At 36.9% G+C, this 14,878-nt stretch overlaps 3 protein-coding genes across 3 annotated transcripts; 2 read left to right on the top strand and 1 right to left on the bottom strand.

Moving 5' to 3' along the window:
• Positions 1-255: 255 nt before the first annotated feature.
• Positions 256-4,217, top strand: LOC114749593 (uncharacterized). The gene is made up of 6 exons (XM_028938111.1): positions 256-665; positions 1,115-1,634; positions 2,213-2,270; positions 2,349-2,432; positions 2,586-2,727; positions 3,526-4,217. The coding sequence occupies exons 2-6, from the start codon at positions 1,151-1,153 to the stop codon at positions 3,898-3,900; spliced, it is 1,143 nt and encodes a 380-aa protein (XP_028793944.1). The 5' UTR covers positions 256-665; positions 1,115-1,150; the 3' UTR covers positions 3,901-4,217.
• A 1,424-nt stretch (positions 4,218-5,641) lies between these two features.
• LOC114749598 (26S proteasome non-ATPase regulatory subunit 9) lies at positions 5,642-8,694 on the bottom strand. Its single transcript, XM_028938117.1, has 5 exons — positions 8,430-8,694; positions 8,223-8,283; positions 7,869-7,973; positions 6,754-7,111; positions 5,642-5,912 (listed from the first exon to the last, which is right to left on the bottom strand). Exons 1-5 carry the CDS (start codon positions 8,568-8,570, stop codon positions 5,891-5,893), a joined length of 687 nt encoding a protein of 228 aa, XP_028793950.1. The 5' UTR covers positions 8,571-8,694; the 3' UTR covers positions 5,642-5,890.
• A 1,226-nt stretch (positions 8,695-9,920) lies between these two features.
• On the top strand, positions 9,921-14,778 carry LOC114749589 (leucine aminopeptidase 1). Its single transcript, XM_028938105.1, has 10 exons — positions 9,921-10,154; positions 10,392-10,806; positions 10,894-11,088; positions 11,295-11,520; positions 11,784-11,910; positions 12,120-12,215; positions 12,947-13,024; positions 13,323-13,383; positions 13,726-13,913; positions 14,438-14,778. The coding sequence occupies exons 1-10, from the start codon at positions 9,936-9,938 to the stop codon at positions 14,564-14,566; spliced, it is 1,734 nt and encodes a 577-aa protein (XP_028793938.1). The 5' UTR covers positions 9,921-9,935; the 3' UTR covers positions 14,567-14,778.
• The last annotated feature ends 100 nt before the right edge of the window (positions 14,779-14,878 follow it).

Below are 14,878 nucleotides of genomic sequence, written 5' to 3'. Positions count from 1 at the left end.
ATATATATATATAATTGATACAAAAGTTGTGTATTTAAGATTATATTTTAAAATTTTTTATTAAAATCATTTTTTTTTTTAAAGAAAGTCGAGTCTGGGGAAAAGTTGAATTTTTATTTTTTTTCCCGGAGTGAGGCAAATCCAAGGCACCGGCTCTGCCGGTAATTACTCCAGGAAGAACCAGATTTCCGGGTTAAACCCAATCTTTTCACTCTTCTGTCTTTACGCTCATTCGCTTCCTTGGCTTTTTCGCTCTTTCATTCTCTCACTCCATCTCCCCCAAATGCTCTTGTTGGATTTCAACCTATGTTGTTAGATCATCAAACCCAACTCTCTCCAACGCTTCTGTTATGTCACGCTGGTAAAGGATGACCCTTTTCCTCGCATTTTCCTGAAAACTTTCTGTGCTGTTTTCTCTGGGAACTTAGCATGGGAACTCCAAAGCAAGGAATGTGTCAGCCCTTTTTCCATGTGGGGCAACTGAAAAATTGAGGGCCTCAGTTTGAACGCCTGCATTTCCTCTTTAAGGTTGGAAAGCTCTCTCGTTTTCAGCAATGAAGAATGGTTTTGGAGTTTCAAGGCTTTCTGGAGTTCAGTTGAAATTTACATGAATATGGAATGTATCCCTCTATTCGATCCATTTGAACCCTAGCTTTGGTCAAAAGGTGAACACATCTTACTGACTTTGATGATGTCATGTTGATTAATTCTATTGGCTTCAAGTTTTCTGGGGTTTTTTCTTACGTTAAATTGGGGTATGAGGGGAATGGGGTCGGGTGTTTGGTTGCTTCTAAATTTCAAGTTTTTTTTTATGGCTTTCACTGTATATTTGTGTGATTTGAGGATTTTGAGTGATGCCCCCAAGCATCCTTGACTACAATTATCTCACTTTGGAGGTAGAAATCTGAGATCTGTTCTTAGAGAGGTGGGTGCCAAGTCACTGCACACTGTGTGTTGGCTAAAATTTGCTAGTGACTCTGGTTTTTATCATTTCTGCTCTCTTTAAGCGTTTAACTAGATGAAGGGTGAAGGTTATATTGAATTTCACTGTCACCTAATGGAGCATTGAAATTTCAAGCTCTCACTTTGGGGTGACTGGTGTTGGAATACTTAGGGTGATTGCCAGTTTTGGAGAGTTCTGAAACTACAAATGTCGGGAGCTCCCAGATTGAGGTCAACGAATGTTGCTGATTCGGAGGTAAGGCCTGTGCTTGGACCAACTGGAAACAAGACAGGGTCATTGAGTTCAAGAAAACCCACTTCAAAGCTACAGCGGAAGGTAGAGAAATTGAGGGACGAGGTTGCATCAGCTAAAGAGAAAAACTCCTATCAGTCTTCAAACGTAACTTCCACTCCTAAGTCACATTCTATCAGTGCTCCTTCAGTACTCCGCAGGCATGAACAGCTATTGCATTCTAATTTGTCTCTGAATGCTTCATGCTCATCCGATGCCTCTACGGATTCATTCCACAGTAGAGCATCTACAGGCAGATTGACTCGGTCTAATAGCCTAGTCACTCGAAGGAAGTCATTTGTGTCAAAGCCAAGAAGTGTTTCTTCCGATGGTTCTTTGGAATCTCTACCTGATGGTTCACAACCGAAGAAAAGGTGTGCCTGGGTCACTCCTAATACTGGTCAGTAATCTTCTTTGACTATTGCTAGGTTCTTGAGGTGGCATTTCTTTCTGATGATGGAGGAAACCAGGGCCACGTTTTAATGAATGGATCAGCTTTACTTTTCATTGTTTAGTGAATATCTCGGTTTGTGGTTTGGTTAAATTTTAAGAATGACTCATGAATGAGAGTACACATTTTGCTTTAGTCAAGAATTTTACATGTATGAGAGCTGATATTGTGATTCTCAAATAACTTGGAGATAAGTTTCAGTTCTTGAAGAGATTATGCATTAAATTAAGAACATGCCTCCGGTTGGATTTATGTGTTTCAAAACAGTCACATTAAATATTCTTGCACCTTCTCCATAGATTTCAGTTGATGATTTTCCCTTTGAAGAGAAACTTGGGAATTTTAAATAAAAGGCACAGACATGATATGCTGATGGACGTACAGCTGTTGTATGTGAGCCAGCTGAATGCCATCGCCACACATTTACTAGAAAATTCTTCGATATATTTTGATTTTTTGCTCTTGAACTTGACTAGCTTTCAAAAGTTGTTTGCTGACTAAGTTCAGCTGTTGAAAATTGAAATCAGAACCGTGTTATGCCGCCTTCCATGATGAAGAATGGGGACTTCCAGTGCATGATGACAAGTATGTTAAACACAATTTTGATTATGTTATTAATATACCTTGTTAGATATTTTGCTTGACACTATTTACCTTATGTAGGAAACTATTTGAACTTCTTGTACTATCAAGTGCTCTATCTGAACTCACTTGGCCAGTCATTCTGAATAAAAGGCACATTTTTAGGTATTGTATTGCCTCGCTTGAGGTTCAATATTGCTTCCATTTACTTCTAGCCTCAAATATGAAGTGGCTGCCATAAGAACTTTTTAGCCTCAGCCGTAGGATTATATCTTTTCTTTGCCCTTCTTATTTTTGCTAATAAGAATTTTTTTTCAGGGAAGTATTTGCAGACTTTGATCCGGTAGCTGTCTCTAAATTGAATGAAAAGAAGATGATTGCGCCAGGAACTACTGCAAGTTCCCTTCTTTCAGAACTTAAATTGCGTGCTATAATCGAGAATGCACGTCAAATATTAAAGGTAGATTATTATTTTCTCTTGATTTGCAAAGGATAAGTGTAACTCTTGGGTTGGTTGGCAATTATTTCATTTTTCCATAACCGTTGGAAACTAAGAGAACCTCAAGATATAGGTTTGTGGTATTTCGTTGTAATTCCTTAAGCTGATATTTGAATGCAATCCCAATGTAATATTGAGACTTTAGCAGCTGATAGGTAGCAAATCATACTTCCTTTATGCAGAGTACGAATATAAATAAGTTGTTACCCTAGTGTTCTATATTAATGCCTTTTTAAGTTTGGTTGCCGTATTTCTTGCTTTATTCTCTGTATTGATCATCGGTATAAAAGTGCTGTTGTTGCTTTTACTTGCATAGCTGTAGTCGCTTAGGGTGTTTTTAATTCTCAGCATGATCAAATAAATGAAACTTTTTTGGCTAATGATCAAATGAATGACTTAAATTGGCGTCCAGTTATCATTTAATCTGGTAGGTTAGGCAATAAAGGTAATCGCAATGGTGGACCTGATCCTTTTTAAATTTGCATGACCCATATGGGACAAACTATACTATAATCCTTCGTACATCCTGAGCCTATAGTAATCTAGTTTACAAGAGTGATATGTAACCTAATTATTCGGATTCTTTATCCTGCCAGCTTGCTTTGCTGGTGTGACCCTCTATCAGTCATGATACTTTTTCAACCATCAATCCCTACAATGCTTTCTTTTTTTCCTTTTCTCTTTAATTGAACTGCTATTATTGCATTGTGGCTATTATTGTGTCTTTACCTAACTTTTTGCAGGTTTTACTCATGGCAGGTTGTTGATGAGTTTGGGTCATTTGACAAGTATATATGGAGTTTTGTGAACCACAAGCCTATAGCTAGCAGATTCAGATATCCCCGGCAGGTTCCTGTAAAAACTCCTAAAGCGGATGTAATCAGCAAAGACCTGGTGAGAAGAGGATTCCGGGGTGTGGGGCCCACTGTTGTGTACTCCTTCATGCAGGTAGTTGGGTTAACAAATGACCATCTCATCAGCTGCTTCAGATTCAGTGAGTGTATAGCTGCAGCAGAAGGGAAGGAAGAGAATAATGGAATCATGAACAATGCTCATGAAAAAAAGGAGAGTGACAATGTAATAGAATCAGATCTTTCCATCGCCATTGATGATTTGAGTTTCTCCTCGGAATGATGGTTTCACTGTCTTGGCTGATAAGAGCCCTCCAGGTTAAATCAGCAGTGACATACTGGCCAGTGCCCACTCATTTAATACTAGCCTTTTATTAGATTAAGTAATGATGGTGGGGAATTTGTGTATAAATTTCATGTTCTCCCTGAACTTGATTATGATGATGGATTCTTAGATTGTAGATTTTTCCTAAAGCTCAAGTGAATGATACTCAACCCTGCGTCTGTAATGTTGTGTGAAGCTTCTTCAGGCAGCCTTTTAAACTGGTGTACTATTATTTCCTGTACAGTTAAAACCAGTTATTAAAGCTTTCTTCCAAACCCGCGGCCGCAGGGATTGAGTGAAATGCTCAGTTACACCTTCTTTAACACAAGTGTTTCACCAAAAAAGGAGAATAAGTGCAAAAATTCTCAATTGCATCTTGCATATAAGAGATGCTTATCATAAGCATGTTTTTCTAAATGGAGATAAATTTTTTTCCACATACTTATCTCATACATCAAAAATTACGATTAAAAAGTTGCTGCTGAAGACTCTAATCATAATTTCAAACAAGGTCGAGTCAAGTGGTGTTAACTCTTATCCTAACTAGCTTTTCTTTTTGCATGGTTTAACCAGCATCCTTGTGTTAAAAAAAATGATAATATTGGAAGAATAGGTGTGATAATATTAGTGATTGATTTGAATGAGTTAAGAGTGCGGTACAAGGTCAGTGGTTTAGAGGTGGGGCGTGGCGATTGCCTATCAACGCCTTTAAGTGTGTTGGACAGCTAGAGAAAGAGATGACAATGATAAAAACAGTGGGGGTTTATGTTTTCTTGTCTCTCGAAGAGTACTCCTCGTTCATACACAAGCTTGCACCATTTTTGTCTCTGGATCGCCAACAATTAGCCTCTTGCTTGGCCACTATTCTATTCTCACCCTGGCACGCGTCCTCTCCTTGATTTTCACTCCCCCCCCCCCCGGGGAAAAGAGAAAACTCTTAAGCATGGGGCAGCCAAAAAGGAAAGAATTGTTTAAGAACCGAATTCATATTTTTTTTTAAGGATCTAATGATAAATATTAATTGTTCTCTTTATGAACTTGTGTTGTTTGAATGGAAAAATGTTAAATATATTTTAAATTATAAATTTCTATTGTGTGAATGATAACTAATCATAATGAAGTTGAAGACCTTCTTAGGCCTTCTTAATAATTAATTTATAAATTTCGTCCTTCAATACGATTCCCCCTGAAAAAGGATAGGAACCCTGAAGCGACTTACAGAAGGGCGGGTCTGTTGACCTGGATATTCAGTCTTTCGAAAAGCTATAAAATTGGCCCCTCAAAAATTGACTTAGAAGATCAATACATGTTACTCATCCTATAAAATTTAATTAATTAATTTGAATAAATTAAAAATATTAATTAAATTAGTTAATATGATATGTTTTTTAAAACACTCTAAACATATTTTTTAATTTCTTCCCTCCCTCTTCAAGTTACTATTGTTGAAAAGAATATTAATAGATTTAATTTAAAAAAATTGATAAATATGTAAAACAGGTTTTACACATAAGGGCATCATCAACTCTTCGATTAGATCTTATATTAAAGACTGAAGGAGTAAATTAGATTACAAGACTCTTAATTTTATACTTACATACATATATTCAATTCTTTTTTCTGTTAAGTCACATTCCTTTAGGCTATTGTCCATTCCCATCGCATGAAAAAGAAAAAAAGGAAAAAAAAAAGTTTCAGGAAATAAAGAACATTAATCTATATTTCCACAAGCACAGCTCAAAATGCGTTTATATTATACTGAAATATGAATAGAAAATCTGGAATCCCGACAGCCACACAATCAAAGGTCATGGCTTTGAGTACACAAAAACAAACATTCCAATATGAAATAAAGCACTATAGGCCTGGACCAAGACACGGGACGAAGGATACCGGCAAGGCAAAATTCTTCCAACTGTCACACCATGAGATCAATAAACCATTGCAGCTACAAGATCCGAAAATGACATCTGCATGCATTCAACACAGAGGAAGCCTCGCAATAAATATGAGCATGTTATTGGCAGTAGCAGTAACTCAAACTAATCATCATTCATGCTAAAGGAATATTTTCTTCTCTTTGTTGGCTATAATCAAAAGTTTAGCCCATTAATTTTAATTAATGGCCACAACCAATAACTTGTACTACGATAGTTTTGATGCTAAAAATGGCATTCAACTTATTATAGAAAACTTAGAGCAGGAGGAGCATACAGTGGCCTAGACAAGGTAATCCACAATTGAAGCATGCCTACTGGCGTAGCTTTCTAAGAGCAAGAACAGGGAAAAATTTCTAAGCTAACTATCAGCAAGGGCACAGCCTATTAGATTCAGTTAAACAGAATGGTGAATCCTAATATAGGTATCTAGCAATGTTTTTTTCCCGGAAGAGAGTTTACACAGTAAAAATAGACTGCTTTATGTATAACAGGAGCTTACCCAAACAAGGAGAATCAAAACAGGATGGGCATTTTTTTATTGAAAACGAAATAGTTTGAGCTGAAATAATAAAAGTAGAAATCAAAGCATAAGGTATCCTCTAGAAGCACAAGGAGTAAAAAGAAAAAACGAAAGGACAGACTTATCACCACAGCAATTTTTTCAAGCACGTCAATAGTAAAATAGTACTTTTTTGAAAAGACGTCAATGTAAAACAATGGATCCGTTTGACCATATTATTTGAACATGGGAAAGTGTGTGAAAGCAAAAGTTATATTAGTTGTTTATACCTATTCTCTCAAAATAAAAACGCGGATGGTGCTAAAATAATACGAGTCATAAAATAAAAAATTATAGGTATCGCAGACATACCCCAATAGACCTCTGCCTGGCCAAGTTCTGGGTGTGACAGTTAAATTGATCATAGCACCTTGCCTCATGATAACAACAGGTATTGGACGATCCATATTTGACTGTGACTCAGAAGCTAGCCTTTGGAGCAGATTATCTCCAGCTTCCACGCTGCCAAATTTCAAAATTTGATCCCCAAGTTGTAATCCATCCTCAGCAGCCGGTGACGAATCAGATATCTCATCAACCATTGCAAATGGTATGCTAACAACCACATCCACATCCATGGAAGTGGGAGAATGCCTTAGAAGAACATTTTGCAATGACGAACCAGCATCAACAGCTGATGAGGTCTGAGTATTAAGTCCATCTTCATTACCTTGCAGAAAGGCAAACATATAACATGATTTAATATTTGCCATTAATTATTTTTATCTATAGAGTAATTTTAGGTCAAACTTAAGACCCAAAAAGGGAAGAAAGATAACATAGAGAATTTCACAAGTTAAAACATCGTAATTTTTCCAAAAGCTTATTTAACTACAAATCTTTGCTAGTGTCGAGACATTGCATGGGAACTCTGAAATCAACTTTTGGGTACCTTTAAGGTAGCAAAATTGACCAGCAAGCTTGGAAGCTTTCGTCAATGGATTTTTAAAGCTTTGGTCCATGGAGGTTCTAAAGACAGACACACAAGAGACCTTCCATAAAAAATTTCTTTCTCGTGCCTCTTATGGAATAAGGGCACCACAAGTTGTTTATCAAAACACAGACGCACAAACATGCAGGCCATAACCTAACAATGGTGATGAATGAGTTAAATCAAACAACAGTCATTTTTAGTCATAGAAGAAAAGGTGATATATATATATATATATATATATATATAACATCTTTCTTATCAGTGAAGAAAAGCCATCTTATATATCTTTCTCATCCTCTGACCGACATCTTCACTCACAAAAGTGAAAAGCATCCTAAGGCTACAGTGAAAAAAACAATCCAATCTTACTTGTAGATGAGTGGGGCGCAAAGTATATTATCTTAACGAAGTTCCAGCAGGTAACATCAACGAGAAGCCAAAGTTACCACTAAACAAGTGATATAACACCATTCATAACTTGGCGGAAGGGTACCTGAAACTTTGAAGGGTGACGATTTACTTCCAAGTCTTGCTGCATGCAAAATTTCAATATTTTGATTTATTTTCTCACTTATCTCCTTGTGATCATTACGCAGCTCTGCATAGAGAAGGAAAAGGGAAATGAGGGAGAAAAATGGCAGGACAATGAAGCAAAACCAACGCTAATGTAGCAACTACCTTAAAGCCTTTTTTTTTTTTAATTACATCAAGACATTTTGTTGCAAAATCATGCGACCAACATTAGGCGCAATGGTCACTCGACGTAGCCAGCCCTTCAATTTGTTTTGAAGTCCCACATGTTTATGCAATTATTCATCAAAACAAATACTGAGAATGGGATTCATACCGGCAAGACGACGTCGCTCGGCTCGGACACCTGCAATATCAATATCCGTCCGAGGAAATCCCTAGAAATTTAACAAACTATTTAAAACGCTTGCACGCTAAAAATACTTTAAACTGAAAGCAATATATACCGAATTGCAATAATCAGCCGTCGGATACCAAATGGATGCGCAAAAGAGAAATTATATAGTCGGAACCAAAAGAAAACCTCAGAATCAACAAGATTGCCGGAAAGCCCCGGACCGCCAGGTTGATTGAGGCGCTCGATGATTGCGTTCATCTCCGCCTCCATCGCAGCCCGTTTGTCCATCAGAGACAGCGTCTCCCCCTTCACGTTCGTTGCAACCATTTCTGTGCAATCAACTTCTTCTTCTTCCTCCGCTCTTTGCGCCGTCACAGGCCGGGGAAGTCGATAGCTCGCTAAACTGGAATTTGCTACAGCCTCACAGCGTTATGCGACGCTGCACCTGATTATAGCTTGCCAATATGTCTGTGTTTTGGCCAATTTAAAATTTAAAAGGTTTTATCATGTTCATCTTATTCATACGAAAAGCTTACAAAATCTAATGAATTACTAATACTTAATATAAAATTTTATTTGATTTTTATTTTCATTCTAAATATAAGATCTTAATTTATTTTGTCTCTTATATTTATGCATTTTTTTTTCTAAGGTGATCTTTTTAGTAACGGTAGTTCTAGTCAATACACTTGATTAGTAAAGATATTTTAGGAAAAACAACTCTATTTATGACAAATAACATCTATTTGTGTATTAAGACCTATGACTCAGAGCTTTTTTAAATTACATTTATAAGTATTTTATAAGCACGTTTTATATAAATTGAGATAAAACTCTTCTTACAGACTTATCTTATATTTCATAAATCATAATTAAAAATTACTTATAAATCATTTTAAATGGGTCCCCAACTAACATAAAAGCCTTTTTATAATTTTTTTAAACATTTAGCTAGGAGCATGATAAATGCATGAGTAGTGAAATAAAGAATTTTTTTTTTACCAGCAAAATAAAGGTGTTAAATTATGATTAAATTTCAAAGACTAAGACGGTGTTTGAAAGCCTCCACCGGAAAACAAGATAACCTCCTCCATATATTTATTTACTTTGTATACTGTAAAAGTACTTTTAAAATCACGGTTTTAATTCTATCCAAACACCTTTTAAATATAATATTAGCCCAAAAAAATTGTTTATTACCATTGCCTAGAGATTTTTCCAGTACCATAGATTTTGTTTCTTCCAATTGGTTTAAAAAAGTTACAGAGCATTGACATAAGATCCAGCATCGCAAGGGCAGAAGACCTGAGTTTCGGTGAATCTTGATAAGAATCTCTGACACAATGGAGTTAAGTTTTCCAAAGGAGGATTAGTGATTGTTTGGATTGGCTTATTCCGGAATAAAACATATCACATGTATTTATCTGGTATCAAGTAAATCACTTATAAATCATTCTAAATAAGTTTATATTCTCGCACTGGGTGCTTTTCAGTTTCGCTCCTTGAGATTTTGTAGAATCAGGGGAAAACCTAACATGCTATCCGAATTTCTCAGCGAGATTTATATTTACGCTGCTCGGAAAAAAAATTACGGTCCGGTTTTGTTAAAGACATTGCAAGTTTACAGGGAAAAATTCCGAAGTCGTCGTAGTTATAATTATAAATAGATAAAAAAGGCTCGCAAACCAAGAAATGACTGCCAGAGTAGCATCCTTGATCGCTACATCGCGTGTTTCTTCTTCCAAGTCGTCGTCTTTGTTTCTCGTCACTGCCACACTGAGGTCGGCTTCTGCTTCGCGCATTTCAATTTCTGCTGCCCCTCTGCGCCCAGCAACGCAGAAGCTAATGGCTCACACTCTCGCTCGGGCCACTCTTGGCCTTACTCAGCCGGCTAACATCGAAATCCCCAAGGTCCATTGAATCTCTCTCTCTCGCTCTCTTTTTCTCTCAGTACAGTTTCGTTTTTTGTTTTGAATCAATCCTGAGTTTGATGTATCTGCCTAGAATTCATGGTTGATTCTAGTTTATTTGATCAATCGTTAGTTAATCGAGATATAAATACCCATTGTTTACCTGAGACTGTTTCTCCTTGAGTTTATCGCTTTAATGTTGATTTGTCTATTTTCTGCTTGTGAAAAATTCTGGAAGATCTCTTTTGCTGCAAAGGAGGTTGACGTAACAGAGTGGAAAGGGGACATACTTGCAGTGGGTGTTACGGAGAAAGACATAGAGAAAGATGGGAACTTGAAATATGGGAATCCGATTCTAAAGAAGCTTGACTCAAAGTTGGGAGGTCTATTAGCCGAGGCTTCTTCTGAAGAGGATTTCACTGGCAAAGTAGGCCAATCGATTATACTTAGAATATCAGGGCTTGGATCCAAGAGGGTTGGTTTGATTGGGCTTGGAAAGTCTGCTTCAACGACATCATCTTTTAAAAGCTTTGGCGAGGCTGTTGCAGCTGCTGTAAAGTCTGCTCAGGCAACCAATGCTGCCATTGTTCTTGCCTCTTCTGAAGGGCTTTCTGCTGAATCAAAGCTTAATTCTGCATCTGCAATAGCATCTGGTATGTTCTTTATAGTGTTGTCTAGTTATCTATAGTCGTGCGAGCTGTGGTTGTGTTAAACATGACATGCCGGTTGAACTGTGTTAGGGACTATACTGGGGATATTTGAGGATACCAGATACAAGTCAGAGTCAAAGAAACCAACCCTGAGATCTGTGGACATTGTTGGTTTGGGAACAGGGCCTCAAGTGGAGAAGAAACTTAAGTATGCAGAAGATGTTTCTACTGCAATTATTTTCGGAAGGGAGCTTGTAAACTCTCCAGCTAATGTGCTCACACCAGGTTCATAGGAAATTCTTTGCTTGTCAAAAATATAGTCCTCATACCTTATTGTTACGGTCAGGCGGGTGATCAATTTTATAGTTCCATTTCCTTGACACATTAAGCGGAGACTCATTTCATGATACTCATATGCTTATTTAGTTTTCAGTCTTGACAAATGAATTATTCCCATAGTTGACTGATCCTTGATTATTTGTCCACCGCAGCGGTATTGGCAGAAGAGGCATCTAAGATTGCTATTATGTATGGTGATGTTTTTACTGCTAAAATTTTGAGTGAAGAGCAATGCAAGGAGTTGAAAATGGGGTCATATCTTGGTGTAGCAGCAGCATCCGCAAATCCTCCTCATTTCATCCATCTTTGTTATAAACCTCCTAGCGGAACTGTCAAAGTCAAGTTGGCTTTAGTTGGAAAAGGTTTGACCTTTGACAGGTAATTAAATGTTTTTAAGCCAAGCCTCTCTCTGTTTTAGCTAGAACTTAATAATCAAGTGATGATTTTGCAATGAAATACGCCCTTGTTTGTTATTCATGGTTTTAAAGCTGAGGTTTCATTACTTCTTGGGTTTTTACGTATAAATAACTACTTCATGGGATTTTACATACATGTTTTCTTTTGTTGTTTAAGTGTGAATTCTTACATTTTCTTCTTTTTCCTTCTTATCATCTTTTGTTATTTTATGTGCAAATTATTAGTGGTGGCTACAACATCAAGACAGGACCAGGCTGTGCAGTTGAAACCATGAAATTTGATATGGGTGGTTCAGCTGCAGTTTTAGGTGCAGCGAAAGCGCTGGGTCAAATCAAACCTCTTGGGGTCGAGGTCAGTTGTTTATTTCATTATCCTTGACTTTTCTCATGCAGCGTATCTTGCGAATTGATTGATTAATGTGTAGTCTTCTTTTTTGAATCTTTTTTCTTTGCTTACCCTTTGGGGACAAATGTTGCAGAAAGGTTGTCTCAGTTCTCAAATTTTCATTGGTGATCTAATGTATCCATACTATGTGATTGTTTGCACGCTTGCTTGTGCAGGTTCATTTTATAGTTGCTGCTTGTGAGAATATGATAAGTGGCACTGGCATGAGGCCCGGAGACATTGTCACGGCTTCAAATGGAAAGACTATAGAGGTGAGGATTTATTTGGTTCATGCTTATTTATATATCATCTAACTTACTGCATAAAGTATGGAATAAAAAAGATTTGGATCTTGATTAAGGTCTTATCATTTTGAGTAAGGCTTAATTCTGTTCGCTTTTTTATTAGGTAGGGTTAGTATTGTATATTTTTCTTATTGCAAAATTATTTAAAGCAACTAGAACAAGCTTTTCTTTAACTGTTTTTATTTGGATGAATGTATCATTTCTTTGCATTTGAAAAAAAGGTTGCCCTAGATCATTTCAAGACGAAGACTCTTTGATTTGGAGTTTTGAGGTTATCTAGTTTTTTTTAATGACATTTCCTAGTGAATGGACTTGAGATATTTGTGCAGCTCAACTTATGGATTTTATGAGATATTCCTTGATGAATGTAATTTCCATATACTGTATTATTAGCTTGAGCTGACACATAGATATTTAAGCTTTTCTCCCTCTCCCCCTGCCAAATTATGACCCAAGATATTGCATGCATTTTTCTAGAAACTTTTGAGAATGTTTTCAGTGTATCATTGCTGCAAACCTGTGCTAGCAATATCTAGTACAAATACATATCTGGTGTACTTCTGAATATCATGGAATTTCAGTTTCCAGCTTTTGGAAGGTTAATAATAGGAATGAAATGCTTGAATTTGTTTACTCATTAAGTATCAGTGTATGAAATCATGTAGAGTATGTGTCATTGGCTTAACCTCTTTGTATAGGTTAACAACACAGATGCAGAGGGGAGGCTCACCCTAGCAGATGCTCTGGTATATGCTTGCAACCAAGGTGTTGAAAAGGTACATCTATACAACTATGCATATGCATCTCCAATATTTACTGAAATCATATCAGATCTGCTTTCTTTGACGATTAATATGTCTTTTGTATGTTTGGCATGTTTCATCATCCATTTCTTAAAATAGTAGCAGAAGAGAATATTGAGACCATTCTAGTTAGTCTGATTGAATTAAACTTTGTTTATGCAATTTTCTTAGTGCATGTGGGAAATTCAAGTTCAATTCTTATAGATCTAAACTTGTTCGATGTATGTTTTGGTTTTAGAACTGTGCTAACAGGATGATGAACTGTTTCTAGATAGTTGATCTGGCAACCTTGACCGGAGCCTGCGTAGTTGCACTTGGACCCTCAATTGCAGGTAACCATGAAATCAGCTAGTGATATTATGAATTCCATAGTGTTCTGATATCAGTTTTAAGAACCGTATACCCACGTGTTCTTAGATGACGAAAAAAAGAGAAAAACACTAGCTATTTAGGCGGCAATGGAACTTTTTTTTTTTCACATATTGGGTGAGAGAAAAGCTAATTTTGTGAGAGGCAGGACTTGAAAGCCATATAGCTATTAAAATGACCACATTGTGGTGGCTTTCCCACCAGTGACACTTGACGATTTCATTATCTGCTGAACTTTAATAGTGATTTATTCATATTGACGAATATCACCTGTTACTGACTGTCAACTCTACCATTTTTTATAGGTGTGTTTACACCCAGTGATGAACTGGCAAAAGAAATACTTGAAGCTGCGGAAGTGAGTGGAGAAAAATTATGGAGGATGCCAATGGAGGAAAGTTACTGGGAATTCATGAAATCAGGAGTAGCTGATATGGTAAACACTGGTGGTCGACAGGGTGGTGCTATAAATGCGGCTCTCTTCTTGAAACAGGCACATTCTCTAATCATTTAACTCCTCAAACTTAATTATTTCCGCTCATGTCTTTTTGAAAGAAAATGCATCCAAATGCTGTACCCATTTCTTACACTTCATGATTCTCTACCGACAAACCGAGATTGAAGAATTGGAACAAGACAGTAGTTGGTATTGTACATGACAGTTGAATAATACTAATGGATTGGCATTCCACGGAATACCCTGCCTTTTGGGGGGGGGGGGGGGAAGGTATGTGGACATGCAAAGGACGTTAGAGGTGCCAACGAAGAAAAGTGAGTAGATTGGTTTTAGTTCCATAAAAATAAATAGAAGATTAAGAACACCTGAGGAAGTTATATATAGAATGAAATCTCATGATGAATGATATATCTAGAAAGTTTTTAATAGAGTTTAATAGCGGCATGCAACATACAACTAATCTCAGTTAACAGAAGAATATGGTGTTTTCTTTTTGTTCTTCTCCTGTACAGGCATGCTTGATGTTTCTGAAGTATAATAATAATTCTGTGCTTTTGCAGTTTGTTGATGAAAAGGTTCAATGGCTGCATATTGACATGGCTGGTCCAGTGGCGAGTGAGAAGAAGGCAATGGCGACAGGATTCGGCATCGCTACCTTGGTGGAATGGGTTCTGAAAAATGCTCCTTAAATGATAAAAAGGATAAAAGTCTGTTAGAACATGAGTAAATCTGAGAGGATGAAATAATTGCAGGCTTTTTTCTGGGTTTCTGGTTCAATGATGATGAGTAAATAGCCTCTCATGGTTTGTGTAGTTTGCAGCCTTGACTTGTTGCTTCAACTTGCATGGTTCTTAGTGTGTCCCTTTATAAGAAGTAGTAGAACTTTTCTTGCGTGTTTCCATTACTTAGTAGCATAACAAACAAAAATCTTCCCAATCAAAAGGATTAAGCTTAATCAAAAGAATCTTTTATGGCCAAAAACATAATAATCAAAGAATCTT

This window comes from Neltuma alba, unplaced genomic scaffold (assembly GCF_004799145.2).
Source record: "Neltuma alba isolate B1F8T4 unplaced genomic scaffold, ASM479914v2 tig00006103_pilon, whole genome shotgun sequence".
NCBI classification, from domain to species: Eukaryota; Viridiplantae; Streptophyta; class Magnoliopsida; order Fabales; family Fabaceae; genus Neltuma; species Neltuma alba.
The sequence above is the reverse complement of the archived record's forward strand: the minus strand, read 5'-3'. Positions and strand labels throughout refer to the sequence as shown.

Coding starts and splice junctions, on each gene's coding strand:
- LOC114749589 (XM_028938105.1), top strand. CDS start 9,936: ATGACTGCCAGAGTAGCATCCTTGATCGCTACATCGCGTGTTTCTTCT. Junction 10,807..10,893: donor TGCATCTGCAATAGCATCTG/GTATGTTCTTTA, acceptor GAACTGTGTTAG/GGACTATACTGGGGATATTT. Junction 13,914..14,437: donor CGGCTCTCTTCTTGAAACAG/GCACATTCTCTA, acceptor GTGCTTTTGCAG/TTTGTTGATGAAAAGGTTCA.
- LOC114749598 (XM_028938117.1), bottom strand. CDS start 8,570: ATGGTTGCAACGAACGTGAAGGGGGAGACGCTGTCTCTGATGGACAAA. Junction 8,284..8,429: donor GCAATCTTGTTGATTCTGAG/GTTTTCTTTTGG, acceptor TTAAATTTCTAG/GGATTTCCTCGGACGGATAT. Junction 7,974..8,222: donor CGAGCGACGTCGTCTTGCCG/GTATGAATCCCA, acceptor TTCTCTATGCAG/AGCTGCGTAATGATCACAAG.
- LOC114749593 (XM_028938111.1), top strand. CDS start 1,151: ATGTCGGGAGCTCCCAGATTGAGGTCAACGAATGTTGCTGATTCGGAG. Junction 1,635..2,212: donor CTGGGTCACTCCTAATACTG/GTCAGTAATCTT, acceptor AATTGAAATCAG/AACCGTGTTATGCCGCCTTC. Junction 2,271..2,348: donor CTTCCAGTGCATGATGACAA/GTATGTTAAACA, acceptor TACCTTATGTAG/GAAACTATTTGAACTTCTTG.